This window comes from Pogoniulus pusillus, chromosome 13 (genome assembly GCF_015220805.1).
Source record: "Pogoniulus pusillus isolate bPogPus1 chromosome 13, bPogPus1.pri, whole genome shotgun sequence".
Classification (NCBI taxonomy): Eukaryota; Metazoa; Chordata; class Aves; order Piciformes; family Lybiidae; genus Pogoniulus; species Pogoniulus pusillus.
This window is the reverse complement of record NC_087276.1, coordinates 11,620,473-11,643,638: the sequence shown is the minus strand read 5'-3', so window position 1 is coordinate 11,643,638 and position 23,166 is coordinate 11,620,473. Positions and strand designations below refer to the sequence as shown.

Sequence of the window (23,166 nt, the reverse complement as noted above, 5' to 3'; positions counted from 1 at the left end):
CACCTCGAGGTCAGAGGTTACACTGCACATTCTGTAAGAGGCCAGCTTTTAACTTCAAACTAACTCAACATTTCTTAACAAATGCATTTTTTAAAACTTATTTCAGTATATGTACTCAGAAGTTGTGATGATATATGCAAACCAAACACATAGGAATCCTACATTTGAAAACATTTAATTGCGCTGTGGTAGCTGACTTGGAAATTATGTTTAGGTCTTATATTCCAGGGGTGATGGAATAAACCAAGTAAAAAAAAGGAACTGTATAGAAGGAAAGCAGGCATTTGATTCTAAGTGGAGCAAGCCAAAGAAAGCCTACACTCAGATTATTTGAAGACAGCATTAAAAAAGTAATTTCCAAAATAAGCTACACTATACACGACATGGAAAAAGAATTAGCATAAAAGTCACTGTGGAATTAGTTCAATGAAAAAAAAATACCTGCGATCCATGGGCACTAGCTTCCATGTTCTGCCAGTACTTCTTTGATTCTTGAACAATAGTATCATGTGAAATACCTGGAAAGGAAGGGAAAAACTTCTTGAGCACTACTTGTGGCAGTTACAGATATGCTCAAAATGGAATGCTACCAAAACTCTGAAGCTTTTATCCGTTTTTATTTTGATATGTTGCATACATACACACAACACAGAGCTAGAATCAAAAAGAGCAGAAAAGGGCTGTAATTGACTTGGGCAAAGCATGAGTGCAGTACAAACACACAGTAACATAAAACAGGCCTTCTTTGTCAAATCATGTTTCCTGGAGAATCCAAATCTTACTTCAAAATATAAATTGTGTAAGAATTTGCTATCCTTGACTTTGCAGGTGCAGCTGGTACAAAAACAACTGCTTACTCAATACTTTTTATCTTTTTTACATTACTGTTTATTCAATATGCTGTAAAAGACTCCAGAATGCACTGATCCCAAGCTGCTAATTTCAGAAAGGAGCCAAGGGAGAAGTGGCTCAACAATAAGGATTAAGTGAGCACTTTACCAAACTTACCCGTTTCTTTTTGCATTATCCAGACTTTAAGCTCTACCAGACTGTGAGCATAAAAGCATTTATCCTCTCGTAAACAGCCATAATGCACCTCATGTCTGCACAAGTCCAGCTGACATCGAACTTGAAAAGGGCGGATTTTGGAATATTTCACCATAGTTTCTCGCAAAATATGGACAAGGCACCTGTTTTAAAAACAGCCAATTTCAGATATTCCTTAAAGTTGCTTTGTTCATGTGTGGAACATGTTAAGTAACTATTCCTCATGACAGTTTACTCAAATGTCTTTTTTTAACAGAAATGAGAAATACAAAAAAAAAACTCCAAAGGAAGGAACATCTAATTATCATTTTGTGCCTGAGTAAATCAACATCACAAACAATACTCTTTTGAAATCCAGAAGTCTCACAGAATGGTAGATGTTGGAAGGGACCTCCAAAGATCATCTAATACAACTCCCCTGCAAACAGAGGAGTCCATATTCTATAAATCATTACTTAATCCAACTGGACCTCTGGTTTCCAAAAGGGAAAGTATATTATGTCCACTTTCAAGTATATATCCTGATATAATTTCAAATGCAAGTACTTGCTCTTTTGTAGAGCACCATATTAAAGAAAGTGTTGACACATCCCAGTAAGAGGCTAGATCTTACAGCTGTAACATTTCCTCAATACCAGGAAGCGGAGTACAAAACAACTAAAATCCTCCCACTTATGTTTCCATCACACAAAAATGTAAGCCTACTAATGCTCCAAAACTTTTACTACACTACTTCCGCTATGAATATTAACTTTTGAAGAATAGTTAAAGACACTATGTTTTATCAGCTAGTTTAATAAAGACTACGGTCTACTTCGGACACTGTAATTAAGGTAAACTTGTTCTTAACCGAGTTAAAACTACAGCAAAATAAGCTAAACAGAAAACTTACGAATTCCTCTATTAATTTAACATCACACATCAGTGCAGCTCACCAGATAGAGGTATTAACAAAGTGACACCAAACCAAGTAAGATTCAAACACATGGGTGGATACCATTATTTTCAAATGCATTGATAAGAAAACAGTTCACTTTCAATTTAGTTACATGAGACTATACTCGTTCAGTAAATCGGTCTTATCAATACCACCAAAGCATTAACAGTCACTTAGCAAGGAAGAGAAATGAAAGTCGGCATTCAAAAAATGCCCTGAAACATTTGCTTTTCAGAACCTTTAAGAGATAGTATTTCAAACTTACTTGTTATCTTCAAAGTCATGCATAGCAGGGTGAGAACAAGAAGATGAGTTATCCTTGTTCCTTTTGCTTATTATTCTAGGTTTGTGATCAAAACATTTCTGGAATACAAAACCAGGTAATCATATAATAAGTATTTTATACATTTAAAAATATACCTTACCTTAAAGGTTTTAACAGAGACTTCAACTCATCTGCAGTCTAAAGCTATCCAGGTTATTACTGAACATGCATTTCGAATTTGCAAAACAGTCATGCACAAACCAAAGCATCTTATTATCTATTATCATTTTTACTACGTCATTAGAAATAAAGCAGCACCTCACAAAGAAACATAAATAATCCATGATGTTCTTGGAGAAGTCGAGACACAGTCAAGTTGATTTTTCCATTTCCTCCAAAGAGAGCTTCTCGGCTAAAGGCTCCTTTGCGCTCCAGTGTCCACACATCAATCTCCTCTTGGCAATATGCAAACGTGCAGTGACCTGGATATCTGCATTCCTCTTCAGCGGCGACATCTAAAATGGTAAAATTGAATATGACACCAATTTTATTGGAAATTCATCTTAAAACTTCCACTACCTCACCTTCAAATTATTTTAACAAAGAGCCTACATCTTTTGCAAACGGGTCACTTCAGTCTAGCAGATGGAAGGAAAATCTTATGCTGAACAATGTGCTTTGAAAATGTAAAACTGCCCAGACTGATGCACTCTATCAACTATCCTCTGCTAGTCTAAGGCAGTAATGCTGAGAATCCAGAATCTCTTCTGCTGTTAATTACTCTCTCATCTCACATCACATGTAGAAGTGCCTACAGCAGAAGTCTAACAGTAATAGCCCAGCACTCAGAAGTGAAGTTATCCATGACGAGCACGTTCTCTAAATAATCACATGAATGGTGAAAATAGTCTCTCTTTACAACCTCTGAAAATGCAAACAACCTAGTCAACTTCCTTCTGCACTTCCCATGAGCAAGAATAAACCTCACTCTATACCTGACTGCAGCAAAGCTAGACTGTATTGCTTTGAGTTCAAGCACGAACATTTCACTCTCTACCTATAACACGTACCTTTGCATATATAATATGGTCCCACATACTGTGTCTTTGTTGGCCTTGGGCGTATTTTTTTCCACGATTTATCTTCAGAGTTTTTTATTCTGCCAATTAGAATATCCTTCTTACATTTATGTTCTAAACTCGGATGGTAAGCATAATCCAATAATTTAGGACCTGAAACAATCAGAAGAAATTGATTCTACTTGCATAAACTGCATCACACTTTTAACACTTCCACACACAGACTGGCACAAAAGCAAAATATGTGAACACGCTGTATAGAATTTCTACTTGTGCCACCAAATCTGAAGAACCAAAAGTAATTAACAGCCACACTGTGGAGAACAGAAAAAGCTAAATACTTACAGAGGGACCAGTCTCAGCAAGAAAACCCCCACAGCTATTTAGGGAGGGATGCAGTGTTACAACCTTAAGATTGCTATGGGAGACCAAGGAATTGCTGCATCTTTTCAAATTCCAAAGCCTATGTTTTCACAATGCTGATTTAAAACTTGAAATGTTTATTCATATAAGCCAATGCAGATGAATGCCAAGGATTAAGTGAACGGTTCTCTTAACCTTCATCTTCTACTGTACTTATTTGTACTAGTTACTACGTTCAGAGACAAAACACACTAGGTAGAAGAAGTACAAGTGCCAAAAATATAAATTCCAGTCACAGAACTTTGTGATTTTGGAAACAAAAAAATATGCCTAGCTTTAAAGTCTGTCTTTAGAATGATACTGTAGTGAAGTTTACCACCAAAATGAAGACATCGGAGGGGAGTTTGAAGACAAGAAAATGTTCTGTGAATTTTGCTATTTAAGGGACTACAGAAACAAAAGTGTGACCTATTTCCCCTAGACAAGAAGCTAACGAAACAGTACAATTACAAGAGTAGGTAATTAAAAACAGGAGGTTTTGCTGGAGATTCAAAGAAAGAGAAGAAAAGAGATGCTTTGATACAAGAAGTACAGCAAAGAAGGTGCAGTTTATGGCATACTTTCACCAATATTTTATAGCTCCCACTTTTAACAGAAAGCTTTCTATGGTTTCTCAACCATCACTTTGTAGATTTGTTTTGTAAAAGCAATTTTAAACCCATACAAGCATTATTAAGGGAATGACTATTGTAGTTTTGACATCTCAATACAATTCTTTATTAGTGTTATCAATATCAAAGACACCTGCAACTTGAAAAACAAGGCTTATTTTTAAAATTAGTCTTAATAAAAGCTATTGCCTACAGAATATGGCTCTGTTTAACTGCAGCAGCTCAGGCCTAAAAGATTAGTTACATTAAAGCCCATTACTGGTTAAGATCCTTTGAGTCAGTACAGTGGAGTTAATTATTACTAAGGTTTGGAAGCCTCAGGATTACGATTTAGAATTAGTTTGAAAGAACAATAAAGCAGATGGGATGTGAAGGTTACCAGGTACTTTGAACTGCGGTTCAATTCCCCATGGCCAATCAGAGAGAGTATTGCAAGTATTTTTTTAGTCTTGAGCAAAGGTGTCATTCTTCATAGTACCCTGGGGGTTGGGAGGAAAGTGAATACAGAATGTGAATGACCTTACATAGTAAACCTACAGCTTGGGAAAAGCGTGTGGTGATCTGTGGTGGTTTTAGGAATCAAGAATATGTTAGGACAAGAAATAAAGACAAGAAGGAAAAACACAATAGTTTTTGAAACATGTAACCAGCTCCTTAATCATAAAGCTGTACTACATCTGCAAAGTCAAGATTAATACTCTTTAGAAGCAAACAGTTTGTAACTTATGAGTACCAATTTATTTTTTTTAAATAATCAACCCAATTGAGTCTAAAAGCCCCTTACCTTTTTTGACAAAACATAACTGGCAGGCCTGTCTTAGCTCATGTGTGCCTTCTAATGGATTTCTTGCCACAAGTGCTGAAGATACTGGTATATTGGCAGATGCACTACTAAAAACATTTGAAAAGTCATTTCTAGTTTGGCCAGCAACTCCCATGTAATTTTCAGACCCAAACAAACTACTAGGTCCATTTATCTGTTGGAAGAAAGCATGGTTCACTGAATCCATAAGATTTATTTTATCTACAGTTAAAATCTAATCTACAGAAATTATTATTCAAAGCCTAAGAAGGACTACACACAAAACCCCACAATACAAACAAACATAACCACATGTCTAAGAAGGCAACATGGAAATTCTATGAAAGCTGTATGCCCAGCACATAACAAGGCCCAATCACATACAGAAAGAAGAACAGCACTTTGTGAGCGAATTATTACTCCATCCTGGTTTTGTGAGGATGCAATCCTTCATGCCACCCTTCCCTACATAACCAATGGCCAACTGTGTGGTTGAAAACACACAGCACAACTAGAATATAGAGCCCATTCTGACACAAGGTGGCCTTTGCTCTGTTCATATACTATGAGATTTCTCCAGGATTTCTAATATTCGGCACTTGGATCATAAGAGACTTTCTCTCTTTTAGGTTGGTTATTTCACACTTCCCACAGTATTTTACAGCATGTTCCTCACAATGGAAAAGTGAGGACTGCTATGCCAAATTTTGTGTAAGTGAACCAACATTTGTAAACTTGTTCTGGTGTTTCACTACTGTTGCTGTGAGCTACTACACACTGCTTCCCAAGACAGAATCATCTTAATGGTAGAAGTGTTATGTTTCAAAAGTAGGAACTTCTACTGTAAACATTAAGATCCATGTTAAGCCTTCAAGGTGGTAGCACTTGAGCTGATATAAAATAAAACATGAAAATACTTACAAACAATGGGGAATTATTGCTGCTGAGTGTTGCTGTTCCATCTCTAGAAGCTGAATTTGAAAGGTCTAACAGAATGAAATGGAGTTTTATTATTTCAGGTCTCAAAAATATCCTATGTTAGAAAATATTTCTCATTCTTGAGAAGTATGAATGGTTTGGGTTTTTGACAAACACCAAAGGCTTCTCATTTGCTGCTTTTTTTTTTCCAATTATGTAAAAAAACCCTTTGTAAACATCTGGACTGAAAAACTACTAGGCAATGAACTTCAACAAAACCACCTGATTAACATCAGTAGCAGCTTCAGAAGCATATGCCAGAGCAACACAAAGATATTTGTGCAGTGCAAGAAGGATAGCTACATAAACAGCAGCTATCAAAACTGAGGACATGAAAGAATGTTCAGAGTATTCTATTTTTAAATTCATTTTGTAAATTTGTCTTTGTTCTAAAGGAAGCATGCTTCTGTAACACTGGTCATTAAGAGACAAAACTGGATTTTGTCTTTCCTAGTTCACTTGCTATTTTTATCTTGTTATTTCACATGCCTGATTTCACTACAGAAATACAGTCTCTAGAATCTGAATCCACACATGTAATACTGCTATCTTTTCAGAGTACACAGTTATTTCGCTCTGGTCAGACTCCACCTGGAGTACTGCATCCAGTTCTGGAGCCTCTATTACAAGAGGGTCATGGACATGCTGGAGTGTGTCCAGAGAAGGGCCACAAGGATTATCAGAGGGCTGGAGCACCTATAAGGACAGACTTAAAGAGTTGGGGCTGTTCAGTCTGGAGAAGAGGAGGCTCCGATATGACCTTATTGTGACCTTCCAGTATCTGACGGGGGCCTACAAAAAAGCTGGGGAGGGACTTTTTAGGCTATCAGGTAGTGACAGGACTAGGGGGAATAGAGCAAAGCTGGAGAGATTCAGACTGGACATGAGGAGGAAGTTCTTTACCATGAGATTGGTGAGAGCCTGGAATGAGTTGCCCAGGGAGATGGTTGAGGCCCCATCCCCAGAGGCGTTTTAAAGCCAGGCTGCATGAGGCTGTGGCCAACCTGATCTAGGGTAAGGTATCCCCTGCCCATGGCAGGGGGGGTGGAACTGGATGATCCTTGTGGTCCCTTCCAACCCTGACAGATTCTATGATTAGCCTTTTAGAAATCTTGTTTATTGTCAAATCATTAGAAATAGTTTAAGCTATAAAAACACATTTGTTTAAAAGAACAAAAAAAAACCCAAACCACCAAAAAGTCTGAAGAAACTTGATAACCTTTTCATACTTCTTCAGTTGAAATGAGTAACTTGCACAATAAATGCAGAAAAACTGAACAGAGGGGGCTTGGAGCATAGCTACGCAGACAGCAAGTAAACAAAAGCTTTATTTATAAACTCTTCCATACAACCAACACACTAATTATCAAGACTTTCAAAAACTGCCAGCACAAATCAAATGTTACATGTTAAATACTACCGAACGCTTGTGAAAACTCATTTGTTAAAAAGAGAAGCCAGCTGGCTCCCACACACCTTTCACCATAAGTTAAATATTAAGACTCATTTCATACCTCTTTTTGGGTCACTGATTGAAAAGGTGCTTAACGGTGAACAAAAATTTTCCAATGAAGAAGCTAAAGGTTGTGAAAAGATTTCTGAAAGAGAAGGTGAAGGAACAAATCCTGCATTAACTGGTAGTGTCCCCAACAAAGAGGCAGAGAAAGGTACACTAGGAGCTACACTTCCTGCAGGAACAGGTCCTCTGGATCCTGTAGTTTGCTGAGAGAAAAAGAAATTTTAAAAGAATATTCACACACGGCAAAAAAACCTTTCAAGCATAGAATCTGCAATAGTATTTAACAAAATTCTTGTGACCTTTTTATAATCCTACTGAAAACCAGCAATAACAGATAAGCTACAGTGCCACAGTACTGCACTGAGCTATACTCTTAAGAAAACTACACTAATCAAACCCCAAACAATGCCCTAATGCATATATCAAGGACTCTAAAGGGTCACTTAGTATGTTCACTTTTTATCAGGTTTTTTATTTTCTATTAATTAGATCACAGCTGAATTTCCAAATAATCATTAAAACACAGGACAACAGGAAAGAGTAGGAGGAGTCAGAAATAAACATTTTCTAAATGAACATAATCCAAATTACACTACAATAACGAGATAGCTTTGAAATAAATCCTCAGATAGAGGTTCTGCATCATGGTCTGCAAAGACCAGATCACCTTCCCCCACCATGGAAAAGAACATATCCTTCAGTACACTTTTGTTAAGGAGATACCAAGTTTGGGAAGCTTCCTTCCCTTTTTGTCCCAAGAAAATCCCCCCTTGTCTTGCACAGAATTTTGCAACATAAAATTCTCTGTTCACCAAGCTGTTAGCTTACTACTCACACAAGATTCTGCACTACACAAGACTGCAGTCTGTCTTGGAAAACTGCATTTTCTCCTGGCTTTTACTAAGCCAGACTTCCTGGGACCTCTTAAAAATAATTACTTTTTACACTTCTGAAATACTTTCCTCAACACAAAACACATAAACCAGAAAATCGGAAACCCAGGTATTTATTTAAAGATTTACAACTGCATCTACAGCTAATGAGGGATTAAAATCATAACTAGTTGAAAAGTTAAATATGCCACAGCCTCACATAACACTGCAGTACTAAGGGATTCAAATGTCTGGTAAGGCCACAGCAGAGAATCAACTCATAATTCAGACATGTCTGTTCATCAGTCAGTGCTCTTATTTTGACTAATAGCTAAGAAACTGTTCCACAGTCTGTTCTAGCTCTGGAATCAGAGTGTATTAAGAATAATTCTTCCTGTGCTTGAATTTCTCTAATATTCTCTTCTGAAAAATACAAAACAGTTAGACTCATGGTCACACTCTTTCTGGTTATCCAGGAGGTGGATCTGGACAAAGCTCTGACTTGCAGAGATACTAACGAATGCACTGGAAGACCACATCACAGGTACTACTATCCTGCAAAGCTATGAGCATATGTTTAAGTATCATTTCTACAGCTGCAGGTTGAGCACCTCCAACACACCCTCGTGTTCTGAGAGGTTTTGTTTTCACCAAAAAAAAACCAAACCCAAAAACCCAACCACACTACCAAGACTTCAAATGTCTACTTCATTTTTCATAGTGCTTCCTGAAAGTACTATCTAGGACAAGAGGGAACAGCTTGAAGCTTGAGGAAGGTGGATTTAGACTGAGTATTAGGAAGAAATTCATTCCAGTGAGGGTGGCGAGACACTACAGCAGGTTTCCCAGGGAGCTCATGAATGTCCCCTCCCTGGTGGTGTTCAAGGTCAGGTTGGATGAGGCCTTAAACCACCTCGTCTAGCAGAAAGGGCTCTCTGCCCTTGGTGGGGAGGGTCAAAACTTGATAACTTTAAGGACCCTTCCAACCTAAACCATTCTATGATTCATACTGCAGAAATACTGGTAGTAGTATAGCAGTATTTCTAAAGTAGTGTTCCTCCCCCCACCAACCTCACTCATGTTTTTCAGCACTTAAAACCATTGTAATTGTCTTGGGAGCTCTGCTGAGTCCTGGTATCTTTACAGCCCCATTTGAAAGAATCTGCTCCTGAGAAAAATCAACCCAACCACATCGAAACACAGCTCCAAGTAACCAGGAAAGGTAACTTGCATTTCACTACTAGCCCACCTGATAAAAATACAAGATCCCACTTATGAGGATAGTCTTTTGAGAAAGAAAACAAAAGAAGTCTTACCATTACACTTTCATCTGGATCAGGCACAGAATCAAGTAATTCATCAAGTTCTTCCCCAATAATTATATCTCCATCACCACAATCTAAACATGCTTCTGGCATAGAGAAAGAAACATTCCCTCCATTTGCCAGCACTGCAGAAGGCAAAGAAACCTTTTCCACTTGAAGAGGCATAACAGAAGATAAAGATGGTACAGGTACTGATGACACTTTAGACACTTCAGAAACAAAGGTTGATGAAGAAGCAGCAGAAACCAGCTCTTGCTTCTGGTCAGATAAATCTGAAACAGGTAAGGCAGGAATGACTGGAAATTTTGTTTAAAGATGTGAAACTATCTTGCATAACTTCTACCCTAATAATGTCGGGGGGCGAGGGAGTGCAGAAAAATGAATTTTTTAGCAAAACCACATGAAACATTCTCAGCTTCCACCAATTTCCAGTTCATGTGTACCTATATCTCAGCTTTCATATTGCTCAAACTAAAAAAGATAGAAAAAGTTACAAATACTATAATTAATTAAATCTGTGGCATATTCTCCCCTCTGTGTTTTTTCAGGCTGAAGAGAATGTAGGAGACAATTGCTACAGGAGCAGTTCTAATCATATTAAGGTGAGGAGACTGAAAGGAAATTTGGTCAACCACTTAAATATGTAGCTCTGGAGACAAAGAGATTAGACTTTTTACCACAGAACTTTCAATTGAAAGGATGGTATTTCTTAAGAACTTTCATTACAAAGACAGCAAGTTATGCATGGCATATGTACCTTCCTATCATTGATACTGTAACACAATGAGACTCACCTAATTCAATGTCTTCTACAGAAGAAGAATTCTGTAAGTAAGAAAGGAATATCTCTCAAGACTTGGCATAAGAGCCATTAAATTCAAACACATATTTACAGAATAAGAAAGTAAGTCCTCAAATTTGGCATTTATAAAATTCGAAATTTATGAAGTTTAATGGAATTTAAAAGTCAAAATTGTTTAGGTAAAGCATCCATTTGCAGACTGAAATCCACTCACAGTATCACTAAACATCTGCAACAAATCAACAAAAGCAAAGGAAATGAAAGAGTTTAAATAGTATCCTAAGTGTTCCTATGTTTCCTTATTCATTTACATCTAAAAGGTCTACATTCACATGAAAAAGTCTGGAAGGTAAAAATGAACTCTTCTTCATTACCTCTATTCAGTCACATTTGAAATAGCAAAATAAATGCAAATTTATCTGCTAGTGAAGGTCAAATTTGGGCAAATACATAAACTAAAAGGGATCCTACAGTAGCACCCTTCACTTTGATAACAACAAAATAAATTAATAATTAAACACATATAGCTATGCCCTTGCATCTATATATTAACAGTAAATATATTCATTAGACTGGATTTAATGTTTCAGTTAGCATTTATCATAGAATTATAGAATAGAATCAACCAGGTTGGAAGAGACCTCCAAGACCATCCAGTCCAAACTATCACCCAGCCCTGTCCCTGTCTTTGTATTCTACAAAGATAACTTGGATGATGATCTTTTGTCCTGTTCTGCTATAAATACACAGCAAAACTGATCACAAAGTTCAAAATAAGAGCATTTTACATAAAAGGTCATTGTGAAACTAGCCAACAATTAGTCCCAGTAATTTACATTCAGCTGAGACTTGGAACACATAAAACCTTACCTGAGTTGACACATCGTTAGAAACTGAATTTGAGGAAGGTGGCTGCAATGAAAAGATATCTTCATTAAACACAAAAGTGATAACCAGAGAGAGAAACCTCAATATAAAATACTAAACTAAAATCTTACCTTTGCTCTTACATATGCTTTCCTTATTTTTAACCCCAGTTTTTGAGCTAATTCTTGGGTAAGCTTAATCACACTTTCATCCTGAAAGAGATAAATAAAATTTTATAATTTACAGTCAAGACATCTGTTTACATCTCAGTTTATATTCTGCAAGATCCTTATGTGCAGGATGCCTCAAAATGCATCTTTATTCTTTTACAAACACGTGAGACCACAAGGTAACACTGAAATATGTAGCTACCCTCAGGTAAAATTACTGCAGTATTTTGAGGTTTAAAAAAAGCCAGAAAATAAATAGTGTCCTTCTCTTCATTAAATTTTTAAATAAAGATTTTTCCAAACCCAGAGATGTTCAGAGAAGTGGAAGTTTTTTGTGGGTGAGTATTTTTTGTTTGGAGAGAATGTTTGTCCTTGAGGTAACGGGGGATTTTTGTTGTTTTGTTTTTACACAGAGGGCCACATTTCCGATTCCCATAATGTCATTTATTTACTACATAACACTGCTGAATATTTAATGAGAACTCTGTCTTTTGGCAGTTAATTCCACCACACAACTATAAAAGCCGAGTTAAAAAGCCGGTTATATTTCAACCTGTCTTATAGTTACAACTCCTCATGTACATTATTTGAAGATTTGGGTTTCAGAATGTGTCCTATGAAAAAAAAAACGAACAGAACTACTTATAAAAAAGGCATATAAACAACCACCAACCATGGAAATTAGATCCTCAGAAGCAGCATCTCAGTCTACAGATCCTCTCCTATTCTACCATACACTGCTTGCTAATATAGATATAGCCTAAGATTAGAGGTGCAGAGTTAAGTGATTTGGACGGAGGACATTAGAGACAGAAAAATCTTCTGAAGTGCTTGAAAAGCTAAAGTACAGTTATCAGAACAATTAATATTGTATAACTCTGTGTGGTTCTTCTCTTTATGTCATGAGTATACTTCTGACTGTACAGAATTTAAAACAATTCATTCACTGGTTTTCGAGTTTATTACAAATTTTTATGGCACTTGACCTCCACTGCAAAATTACTTTCTTTTGCTTGAAGTTAATATAACAAATCGAGCTCAGGGACTATAAACTATCCTAGCATCCTTCATCATAGAATGAAATCTATAGAATCAACAGAACCTATAGAAATCTATAGAATCATCATAGAATGAAATCTTCATCCTGAATTCAATCATAGAATCAACCAGGTTAGAAGAGGTCAACATTTTATTGTATTAAAAAACTCAAATCAACCAAAAAACCTGTATTAGTCTTGATACATGTATATGCTTTCTGTAGTAAAAGCTTTAAAAATAATCATCAATATACAATTTACTTGCCTGTGGCACAGCAAGAGAACATTTTGCTACAGCATCATAAGCCTTCTTATAACTTCCCAGCTCATTCAAAGCTTTTGCTTTCCGATAGAGCGCTCTGAAATTGTTTTCATTCAATTGTAATGCTATCTCACAGCTTTCTAGAACTTTTTCATGCAATCCCTAAAAGAAAAAAAGGTGTTAATCAGAATTATTGTCATTGAAATAATCAATTTAAACTGTATTAAATGAAGATACTGAAACACTGTAAAGTATTCACCAAGGCCACTGCGCATCGTATGTATGAGTTCTTTAAGTCACCAATTTATGCTGCTAAAAACAAGCAGGGTCATTGTTCATGTAAAATTCAGTAATAGTTATTAGCTTTTTCACAAGAGGCATCTTATTCTAGAGAAAGCAGCAGACTCAAGTGCAATCATCAGTATAAATGGATAAAAATACTATTCCATTAACTTCTAAGGCCAGTATGATTCTTTTATGTTAATATTCTAGTAATCAAAAATATCTTGATGATCATATTTGTAAAAAGAAGATACTAAAGAATATGCCAAAATGATGATTTGAAACATGACATTTATCAAATCAACACCAAGAGCTTTTCACTCACTAGGAACCTTTCCACGTCTACTTATTTTCTTAGCACATTGCTCCTGAGAAATTTACTATTTAAATAGAAGCTTACCATATTTGAAAAACATGCTATCCTGTTCACATGCAGCTTCTCTAAAATATCATCAGAAATGTGGATTTCTTCAGAATTAGCATAATCAGCTATGTTTATAGCTTCTGTATAGTGACTCAGTGATCCTCTCCAATCACCTTCTCGATATACATCATTACCTTCATTAAAAAGATTTCTAACAAGCTCTCGTATAAATAACTGGAACAAAGAAAAGAAACATCAGTCAACAGCAGTTTTGTTGTCTATGTTCCTTATTTCCAAATATATTTTAAATTTTAAAAAAATACTTGCAACTTCACAGAATCAAAATTAAATGCACAACTTCCATTAGTATTTTTCTTCTGAGACATTTCAGTTTCTAACATTCAATGTCACAAAATGTGCAAATATAACAGGCTGAACTACTAACAAAAGAATTAATTCATATAAGCAGCTTAAAAGATACATATACATAAAAATATGTTCCATACTTTCTTGTAGAATATATCCACTTGATAAAAACACTACAAAGATGAGTGAAAATGTTACATCAAAAATAATGCAACATAATAACATGTAGCAAACAGAAGTATGTTATGGAGATTTACACTACTGATATAATTTTATCTCGTTTTTGTTGTGCTACTCTAAACTTTACTCAGAATAGCACATTGCTTTATTCAAGGAATGCTCCAAATCCATCCTTAACGCCAGCAGAAAAAGCTTTAATTTTAATTGCTATGTAAGTGAATGACAATGTAAGTATTCCTCCAGTTCCACACACTGGAAATAGTAAATTATCATTCATATTATACCATTGCCGAAACTACAATAATAAGCAACAATAAATATAAAAAGATATGTTCATTGTAAAAACCCTTCTGGAAATGCAAATGTTATTTCATTACCTCATACTGTTCTTGAGTCCCTGGATAGGGCAAAGTAGATCTAGAGAAAGAAAACACAAAATCTATTTATACATATTGCTTAAAAGATGATCATATCAGGGAATATTGGTTCTTACTAAAAGCAATCTCACTGCAAGAGGCAAATCTCAAAATACTGTCTATGGTGTGCATTGTACATGGCAAGAGAGCTGTAGATTAGTTCTCATTAAACAACTGTATTTCCTTATTACTAATGACTCATTTTCATTTAAAGGTAAGATTGGTGATGTAACTCAGCTGTATTAAGGTTTTGAATGTTTTTAGTTTAAAACCTCGATGTCATTTGTTTAAAAACAATTTCCTTTCTCTCCTCCACTCTACAGAAATAGATTATACATGTAACTATTATAAAATGACAAATCCTTTGTCAGAAGAATACCTCAGTTTTAATTAACTCATACCAATAACTCAAGAATTTAAAAGAGTGCTTTTGTATGACACACAACAGACTTTCTCTAGCACAGAGTAGAAGTATTTACTTTTAACTTTTTGTGAAAAAAAAAAAAAAATGAGCCCTCTCCCTTCCCATATAGGTTATCTGAGATTCTGTTTCTAAATAATTTTCAAAACGGCAGGTTTGGAGCTTTTTGTTTTGTTTTGTATTTTGGTTTGTTTTAAAGAATGCTTTATGTGAGCACTGAACTAGGGTGACATTTCACAATGATTTTAAGCTAGCCAGGATCCTCTAGAGAAGAATTTGGCATTCATCCAAATGGAAATTAACTACTGAGATCAGTTTTCATTAGGTTAAATTTTAGCTCCACTAAGTTGAAATGTTTGGGTAGTGGTAAGGAAAAAACCTAACCCCTGTTGTAGCAACCTCATCTTAGGTGTAGCTGTCCATAAGTATAAGGTGGAATTTTACGGCTATTAATTTTTTCACCCACCAAAAAAAATTCCATGCTGATTTTTCTTGAGAGCAGAGAAGGAATATCCTCCCATCTTCAATATGCTCTGTCTGAGAACAAAGAGGGGTTCTGTCTTTTCTTTAAAACTGTTCCCCATTTCCACATTAGGGTTAACAAATACTCTAAGGAGAAAAACAGGTCTTCCTCCTTCCTCTGCTGGTGCTACATATATTAAAATTACTTTCCCAGAGCTATTCATATGTACAAACATACAAGAATAAGACCACAAAAAGCATACTCTATAAACTGGAGTCCTTTCTTAATGTCCTGTTGTCTAGTGCTTCTCTCTTCCGACACATTGGACATGTTATCCTGACCATCCAGTTCTTGTATATGCCACTCCTCAAAAAAGGAAGAAATATAAATGGTTGTTAATATGTAGCATTTGGTACACTGGTACAGAAGGATCCAATCTCCCTTTAACACTAAGTCCATTATACAAAAATAGTCATGCATACCACAGCTTCAGACAACACACTCTGAGGAAACTTCAAACACTGAAGTGCCCAAAGTAGTAGAGGTAGAAGCCCCAGGTCAGAGTCAACACACTATCTGTCCGTGTCCAGTTACACAATGCTTTTATAGAATATCTTTCTTCTAATTCCTACTTTATCTTTGGTTTGCCACTTAGCTACTCTAGATGATGCTGAATCACATTAATCAAACTAAACCAAACTACAAGCACAGCCTGCACATACTACTGCTAAAGCAAGTTAAGGTTCCACACTGTCCTCTTTTAATAGATTTGTGTTTCTTTTGTTAGTTGAAGTAGAAATAAACTCAAGACTTTGCTGTATTTATTAAAATAATTATAGCAGCAGCAGTAGTAATAATAACAACAGTAGCAAAAACAACCTCAAACTGATTAGAAAACTACTAATTAAGTCTAATTCCAGACACTCTCATCATTACCCAAACACTATGGTGTAATTAGAAGCAAAATACTATAGCTTTAATAATATCTACCAGTTGACTATGGTATTTTGGAAACTATACTAGCAAGCATTAGCTAGTGCATTTGAAAAACTGAATCACTTCAGTGTAATTCCACATCATCAGTTTGACATTTCAGTCAAATGTAAGTAGTCTGAACAAGTTATTATTTTTCTACTTCATACCTTTCATTTACTGAATTTACAAATACTCAAGTTAAACAGGCTACAATGATCTGTCTAATCTTCAAGATAAGGCTATCTAAAATGTGGTTTCACAGATGCATAGAGTTGTAACTGCAGTATAAGAACATAACTTATTTTTACAAGAAAGATCAGCAATGCAGAGTTTTTCTCTGAAAATACAAAATTCAGAAAAAAAGCTTCTAGTTTCAGGAAATACACATTTTTTGTGAAGAAAATTATTTTTGTAGGAATTTTTAGTTTAAAAAATAAAAATCAACCTGCATGCAATACCTGTCTGTCAGCCATGAAACTAAGATAACAAACCCCAGTGTTTTCTGCCAGGCTACCACTTCACATCAATGAGGGAAGAATGAAAACACAGTAAAACAAAAACCAAAACAACCCCCAGCAAACTGAACAAAATCCTAACTGAAAACAGAAAGTGGCTGGAGAATAAACCCTACTTCCTTGGAATACAGAAACAAACATTAGAGCTTTCAGTTCTGATGTTCAAAAACTTTTTGAAATAATTGTAAACAAAGATAATTCAAGCCATTAAGACTTAGTTCTATTGTAACAATATTCCTAAAACAAGCATAAGAAAATGACTAATTTTCTTAAGGTCAACAAGCAAATGAATGGAAGCAGTCCAAGGTCCCTATTTCACCTCACTTCCCTAGTATCAGCAACCTTTAAAAAAAAAAAATCAATTTGTAGATAAATACTACAGGCAGCTACAACAGTTCACTGACAGGAATTGTTCAGATACTGCTTGTAGGTTTATAAATAGCACTCAGCAATCTACTTTCCAAGAGGAAATAACCACGAACACCTTTTATTTATAACTGGTTTCCACATGATTTTATGTATCATCTTCCACAAGTTAGTAATATACAGTGTGCATTTGGTGCATATATTGAACAATTGTATTACAAATGTTTTAATGAATGTCTATGAAAAAAATCTAAAATACAAAAAGAAATTCATTGGGTGTCCAATTTATTTACTCATTCATGGCTTAGGTTTTAGAATTCTTGAGGGATTGTAAGAATACAAAATTCTCAAGCCAGCCAAAGACAGCAGCAATACCAGATATGCTTTCCCACAAAAATAAGCTAGTTATTTGAAACTATAAAAATGGGAATCATCAATGTCAATAATGAACAATGACAGCTGAAGGTCATTAATTCCCAGTGATGATAGCTCTGTTTTTCAAATAATGTTATGATTTTTTTTTCCTATCCCAACTAAAGGCTATTTTAGCTCCCTAAACTAACAACTGACAAAGCAATACCATGCCAACACAACAGTCTTGCACATATCAAGATCTGGGCAAGCAGACTAATTTTAAGCAACCTCTAACAGCTAACAGCTTCCAAAGAGATGGAAAAAGTCCAACAGAGTAACAAGTGGATTTATTTATCGCCTCTGGCATAAATATTAAAGAATATATGGTACATTAAAAACTTGAGAATGTGCAGATCCAATTTCTCCATAATGACTAAGTTAATGGAAATGTTACAAGCAGGCATCACAGATAAAATAGCTGGCAAATGATGAACATATGTGAGTGGTGTCATTTATTATTCAAAGAAATTTTCTATTTTTTTTCCTACTTAGTCATTTGAATCCATACTGTTCAGGCAAAAACTGTGTCTCCTTAACATACTTTTGACAGTCACATTGCTTCAATATTACATGATTTTGCAGAGGATTTAAAACTTGTTCAGATAGCATCTCCAACAGCATGTCTTTTATCCAAACCATCCTCAGATCCTCTTGAGCAATGACAAACATACTAGACTCATACACAGGGCAAATAAGAGTCATGCTTTGAAATGTAATGCAATCTTAGCCACTTTTGAATTTAAAAAAATCCTACCTATTGAGCAAGTTTTTCTGCACCATCTGCAGGGAGAGAATTTAAAACAAATATACATATGTGTACACATCATAAACAAGTTTCAAATGTTGTTTTGTTGTTTATAACATTACTAGAAAAGCAAAGCCTACACTGTTGCTTTACTCTTTGTGCAAATCACTGATAAAAACAAGGTAAAGGAAAGAAAAAAACTGTACGGGCTCTGGAAAAAAAGAAAAAAAAAGAGGCATCATACTAATGGATCAGTAACTAAGGTCACAAGGGCGAATGCACTGTTGCAGTGAATGTAGTATTTCTGTAACTGCTGCTGAATAATCAATACATACTCAATTCACTAAACCTACTACAAAAAAGAATAATAATAATAATACAACTTGCCTAACCCAAACAAGTTAAAGAACAATTTGTACTCTTTTATCTTTATCACAGGCTTCAACTCATCCTGTTTCACAACAGCAGAAGTCAAGCGACAGTATACTGCCAGCTACCAGTATCACCTTTTCTCATTGATGCTGGTTCCTATTTATATAAATAGGAGATATGGAGAGAAATAGCTTTGTGCCAGCTCTGGCAGACAGGAATACCTACGTTTCTCTCTCATACACATTCACTCCTTCCTCTTACTGATTACTTGCTTTCCTTGCAGAACAGAGCAAGACAATTTTATTGTTTTCTATATTTTGGCATTTATGAGGAATTCAATATGAGTTTTAAAGGACACACAGTATTTAGGATATGTCTGAGGTAGTTCTCCAGCCACAAAAGCTTTGGATATAACAAATACTGAACTGTCTTGCAGAGCAAAACTGACATTTGGAATACAACTCAATACATTAATTCAGAATGCAGAGAACTAAGAATTTCTGTAGAAGGAACTACAGGCTTTGGTTACTCTGAAAGTGAAGATCACACTGCTTAAAATTTTGGACAGCCTCCTAGCCTTTCCATTTCTAAATTGCAAGCTCAATGAGCAAGTACCTACAGTTTGCCATACACAAGTTCCCTCAGATGAAAATTCAGTGTCAAAGGATAGGGAACTGAACAGAACTAATCTGTTCTCCAGCTGTATACTATTTTGCAGACAGCTTATTTAGAGAGGAATGGAGAGCAAAGGAAAAATGTACAACATTAGTTAGGTACCAGAACCACTACCAGTGGGAATTAATAACCTTCAACTCAGCAAATAATTTGGTTAAACACTTCACATAAGCATTCTCTGCACCTTAAGGCCTAAATGCTGAAAACAACTGGAAGTCAGTGGTCCATGTTGCACTTCCATCTCCGCTGAGCTAAAGCTCACTAACTAAGCACGGTTATAGCTGTGTTCTTCTAAAATACAGAAGAACAGCTCCTTGTCATGCATCACTGAGTTTACTGTTAAAGCAGTTACTGGGTTACAGGAATCTCAGATTAGATCTTTGTACAATACAAAGCACATTAAAGATTTTATCATGATTGCTGCTGATAGATCTCTCCCAGCCTCACTGGTTTAGCTCAATTCTGAACCCTGACTGGGTGCAAGTCAAGTGAAAATTACACTGAGTAAAGAGACATCCTTTTGTATTCTAGCATCAGGCCTCTCCCTCTTTATGACCCAGACAGGAGGAAAAAGTAACAATTTCAAAATATTACATCAACTCAGTCAAAAATGAACCCATCATCTATACCATCATGTATCAAAATTCCATCAGCAATCAGAAGTTGTGAAACCAGAAGCCTGTGTGTTAAATGATAACATGAACAGTTCACCAATGTTTCCATATGGGAAAACTGTACTCCAGAAGACAGAAGTTACATTCTGAGTCCTAGTATAAAGGGAATAATGCAAAGAGAACTAGAACTTGGAAGCAGAACAGTATGAGTGGTTACGTGACTAAAAGGCAGATAGTGTAAATCCCTTTCACCTGTAAGAAGTCCACCTCTGCTGCTGCTTCCTGCATCACTAACAGCAGCGACAAGCATAATGGCATCTGGATCCAAGAAGCTAGGGGCACAAGAAAGCAGGCCTCTACCCAACAGACACAAGCAAGAGAAGAAAGTGGCACACATGCAGCAATACATGCTCACTGCTTCTAAGAGAGATCTCACCAACAAAAATATCTCCATTACCCACAGTTCCAACTCAGCCAAGAATCAAACTGGACATCAGAAACCTGCACAACATAGAATAAGTCTGACTCAAAGCACACTTCCCAAACCAATTTTATTGCCCATCCTAAGCATCTGACAGTTTATCTGAAGATACAGATAATAAAAGTACAGTGTCTTACAGAGATGTAAATTGCTCAACAAACTTGGGTCAAGCCAACCTGACACCAAGAGAAGGATAGGAAAACAGAAATGTTAATACAAAACCTTTTAGAAAATATCTTCCTCAGCTAGTAAGAGCTTAAAATTCAATATTCATGCGCATGCACCACTGGACTGTTATATAAGACATTTCAAACATGTAACATGCTGTGGGAGGGAAACAAGGAAAACATTACATGACACATTTTAACAGTTTTAATTCCTCTGCTTAGTCTAATACTTCTAGTTACAATCTGTATGCCCACTGAAAAAGCCACTTAAACAGACATAACTCAGCTTCAGTATTTATGTAAAGAGGAACAAGCATGACCTGTGTCAAAATGGAAGTTCCTAAGCTTAAAAAATGAAACTGAATATACAACAATAGTTCAACATCTATTCATTCCACATTATTTACTTCAAGTATTAAGTTCCATCTCCTCACCCACAAAATAGTAAGATGCTGTTCAAAGTTTGTTTTCTGTTTTCACAGCTTTCCTACATTATCTTTAATCCATGAAAGAAACAGGAGAGAACAAGGATGCATTGCACAGTTATACTCCTTTTCTCTAGGAAACTGAAGGGTAAGTCTGAAAGACTTTGGTTTACGGTTCTCTTAGACATTTTAATACAGATCCAAAATGCAAGCTGAAGAAGCATCATCTTATAAATAAACCCAGATTTATCAACAGAACGTACAGCAGCATAAGCTTTTGTAAGTATTTCCAGTGACCGCAGCTGACAGCCTCTGGGTGTTTTTTTGTTGGTTTTACTTCCTGTAGTTATGTCATGACTTTCTGTAATAATCCTAACAGTACTGCCTAACCGGGCAGCATTAAAGACGCGTAAATCGGGCACTGTTTTCCCTTCAGCCGGACGAACGGGACCACAGGTGACAGCGCGCACTTCGTAGCACATGCAGCCCGAAAAACTCGCCAGGCGCGAAACGCAGTCGCGGTGGCGCGGGAGAAGCCGGGGCATCGGCCGGGCCGCTGTCAGCGCTTTGGTCTCTGTTTTTCCTGTCAAACACGGCGTTCTGTTCTGCTCACGAAGCAACACAATACGCCAGTACTCGTCAAGAGTCGTAGGGCGCGGAGCGCGGCCGCCGGGCCCGGGTCAGGCCGGGGCTACAGGCCTCGGTTCCGCCGCCACCCTGAGCCCCTGGGGCGACGTCCCTTTTGTTCGCGCCAACTGGATCGCGACGCCGACAGAAAACCCTCTCCAACGGCGCCCACTGCCCGGCCTGGCCAACTTCTTCAGCGAAACCTACCGCGCCTGCCGCCCCCCGTGCCAGGCAGACATACGCAGCGAGAGGGCCGCTTCGCTCCCCAAGGAAAGGCAACACAACGAACCTCAAGGCGCCAGGACAGCGCGGTAGCATCGTCGCTGGCAGCCGCCGTGCGAGGAGGGGAGGGAGTGGCTCCCCCCGCCCGTCCCGTTCAAAGCAGCGGAAAGGAGCGGGCCAGCCGGACGGCTCCGCCCGCGCCGAGAATTCCCTTCCTCAGGCGGCGGGGAGCCGCCGCGCACGGGGAAAGCGGCGCCTGATTACCCACCTCGCTCCCCGGCCGCGCAACCCCTACCTTTCTCCTCAGGCCCGCGGGTGCACAGCGCCGCGGAAGGCGGAGCCAGCGAGCCGGCCGCGCGACAGCGGCGGCGACAACGACGGCGACAACGGTAGCGTCCGCCCCGCTCCGCCTTCGGGAGACCCACTGCTTACCCCCACTCTTGAGTGCGCCCTCTGTTGCTGGGAGGCCGCAGGCACAGCCTGCAGGTTGCCTGACTCGATTGGTTGCAGTGCTAGCAGTGCGGGTTTTCTCATTGGGCTGTTTCACTTGTTTTGGAAATGGGCAGTCCTGATTGGTGGCAGATAAGAAACTGTTTGATGCCGATTGGCTGTCTGCCTAGCATCTCTCCTCCCGTATCTTTTGCCTGTCAGCTACAGAGCGGGCTCCACCCCTAAGTCTCTTCATGGCCTTGAGCAAACTGTGGTATATGGCTGGTTTAACAGGCAACGTCCGCGCCATGAATGAGCCTGTCAGTAGCCATCGCCTGGAGACCTCACGGAACTGTCAGGCTCCCGTTGGTTCTCCGGGAAGCGGCCTGACGTAGGCCTCCCGCTCGCCGCGCCCGATGAGCGTCCTCTCCTCGGGTGACGTCACTCGCCTTCCGGTCAGCGGCGCGGGCTGCTGCGCGCGCTCCGTGCCGCGCGTGGCTCAGCGGGTCGGCATCGTGAGGCGGCGGTAGCCGCTAGCCGCCGTTCCTGTCCAGGCTGGGCCCGGGCTGCGCCCGCAGCTGCGCGGAGAGAACGCGGAGCGAGCCGGGGGATGGAAGAGCCCAGAGGGAACGGCAGTTGGCCCTGGAAGCG

The 23,166-nt window shown here is 37.8% G+C and overlaps 1 protein-coding gene across 5 annotated transcripts in view; it reads right to left on the bottom strand.

The window, feature by feature from the left end:
• Window positions 1–22,896, bottom strand: part of ZC3H7A (zinc finger CCCH-type containing 7A) — a 28,632-nt gene extending 5,736 nt beyond the window's left edge. The window contains exons 1-17 of one of the 5 annotated variants that reach the window (XM_064152980.1): window positions 22,519–22,896; window positions 15,751–15,854; window positions 14,566–14,605; window positions 13,679–13,876; window positions 13,000–13,158; window positions 11,659–11,739; window positions 11,531–11,572; window positions 10,653–10,683; window positions 9,850–10,130; window positions 7,657–7,864; window positions 6,086–6,150; window positions 5,147–5,339; window positions 3,320–3,481; window positions 2,568–2,764; window positions 2,250–2,347; window positions 1,009–1,190; window positions 442–518 (exon numbers count right to left, since the gene is read on the bottom strand). In XM_064152980.1, coding sequence (XP_064009050.1) covers window positions 442–518; window positions 1,009–1,190; window positions 2,250–2,347; window positions 2,568–2,764; window positions 3,320–3,481; window positions 5,147–5,339; window positions 6,086–6,150; window positions 7,657–7,864; window positions 9,850–10,130; window positions 10,653–10,683; window positions 11,531–11,572; window positions 11,659–11,739; window positions 13,000–13,158; window positions 13,679–13,876; window positions 14,566–14,605; window positions 15,751–15,854; window positions 22,519–22,620 — 2,220 coding nt within the window. In that variant the 5' untranslated portion in view covers window positions 22,621–22,896. Of the gene's footprint in view, window positions 1–441; window positions 519–1,008; window positions 1,191–2,249; window positions 2,348–2,567; window positions 2,765–3,319; window positions 3,482–5,146; window positions 5,340–6,085; window positions 6,151–7,656; window positions 7,865–9,849; window positions 10,131–10,652; window positions 10,684–11,530; window positions 11,573–11,658; window positions 11,740–12,999; window positions 13,159–13,678; window positions 13,877–14,565; window positions 14,606–15,750; window positions 15,855–22,153; window positions 22,235–22,354; window positions 22,460–22,518 lie in introns of those variants that run through there. The other 4 variants (XM_064152976.1, XM_064152977.1, XM_064152979.1 and 1 more) reach the window with 4 other exon arrangements.
• Between the last annotated feature and the right edge of the window lie 270 nt (window positions 22,897–23,166).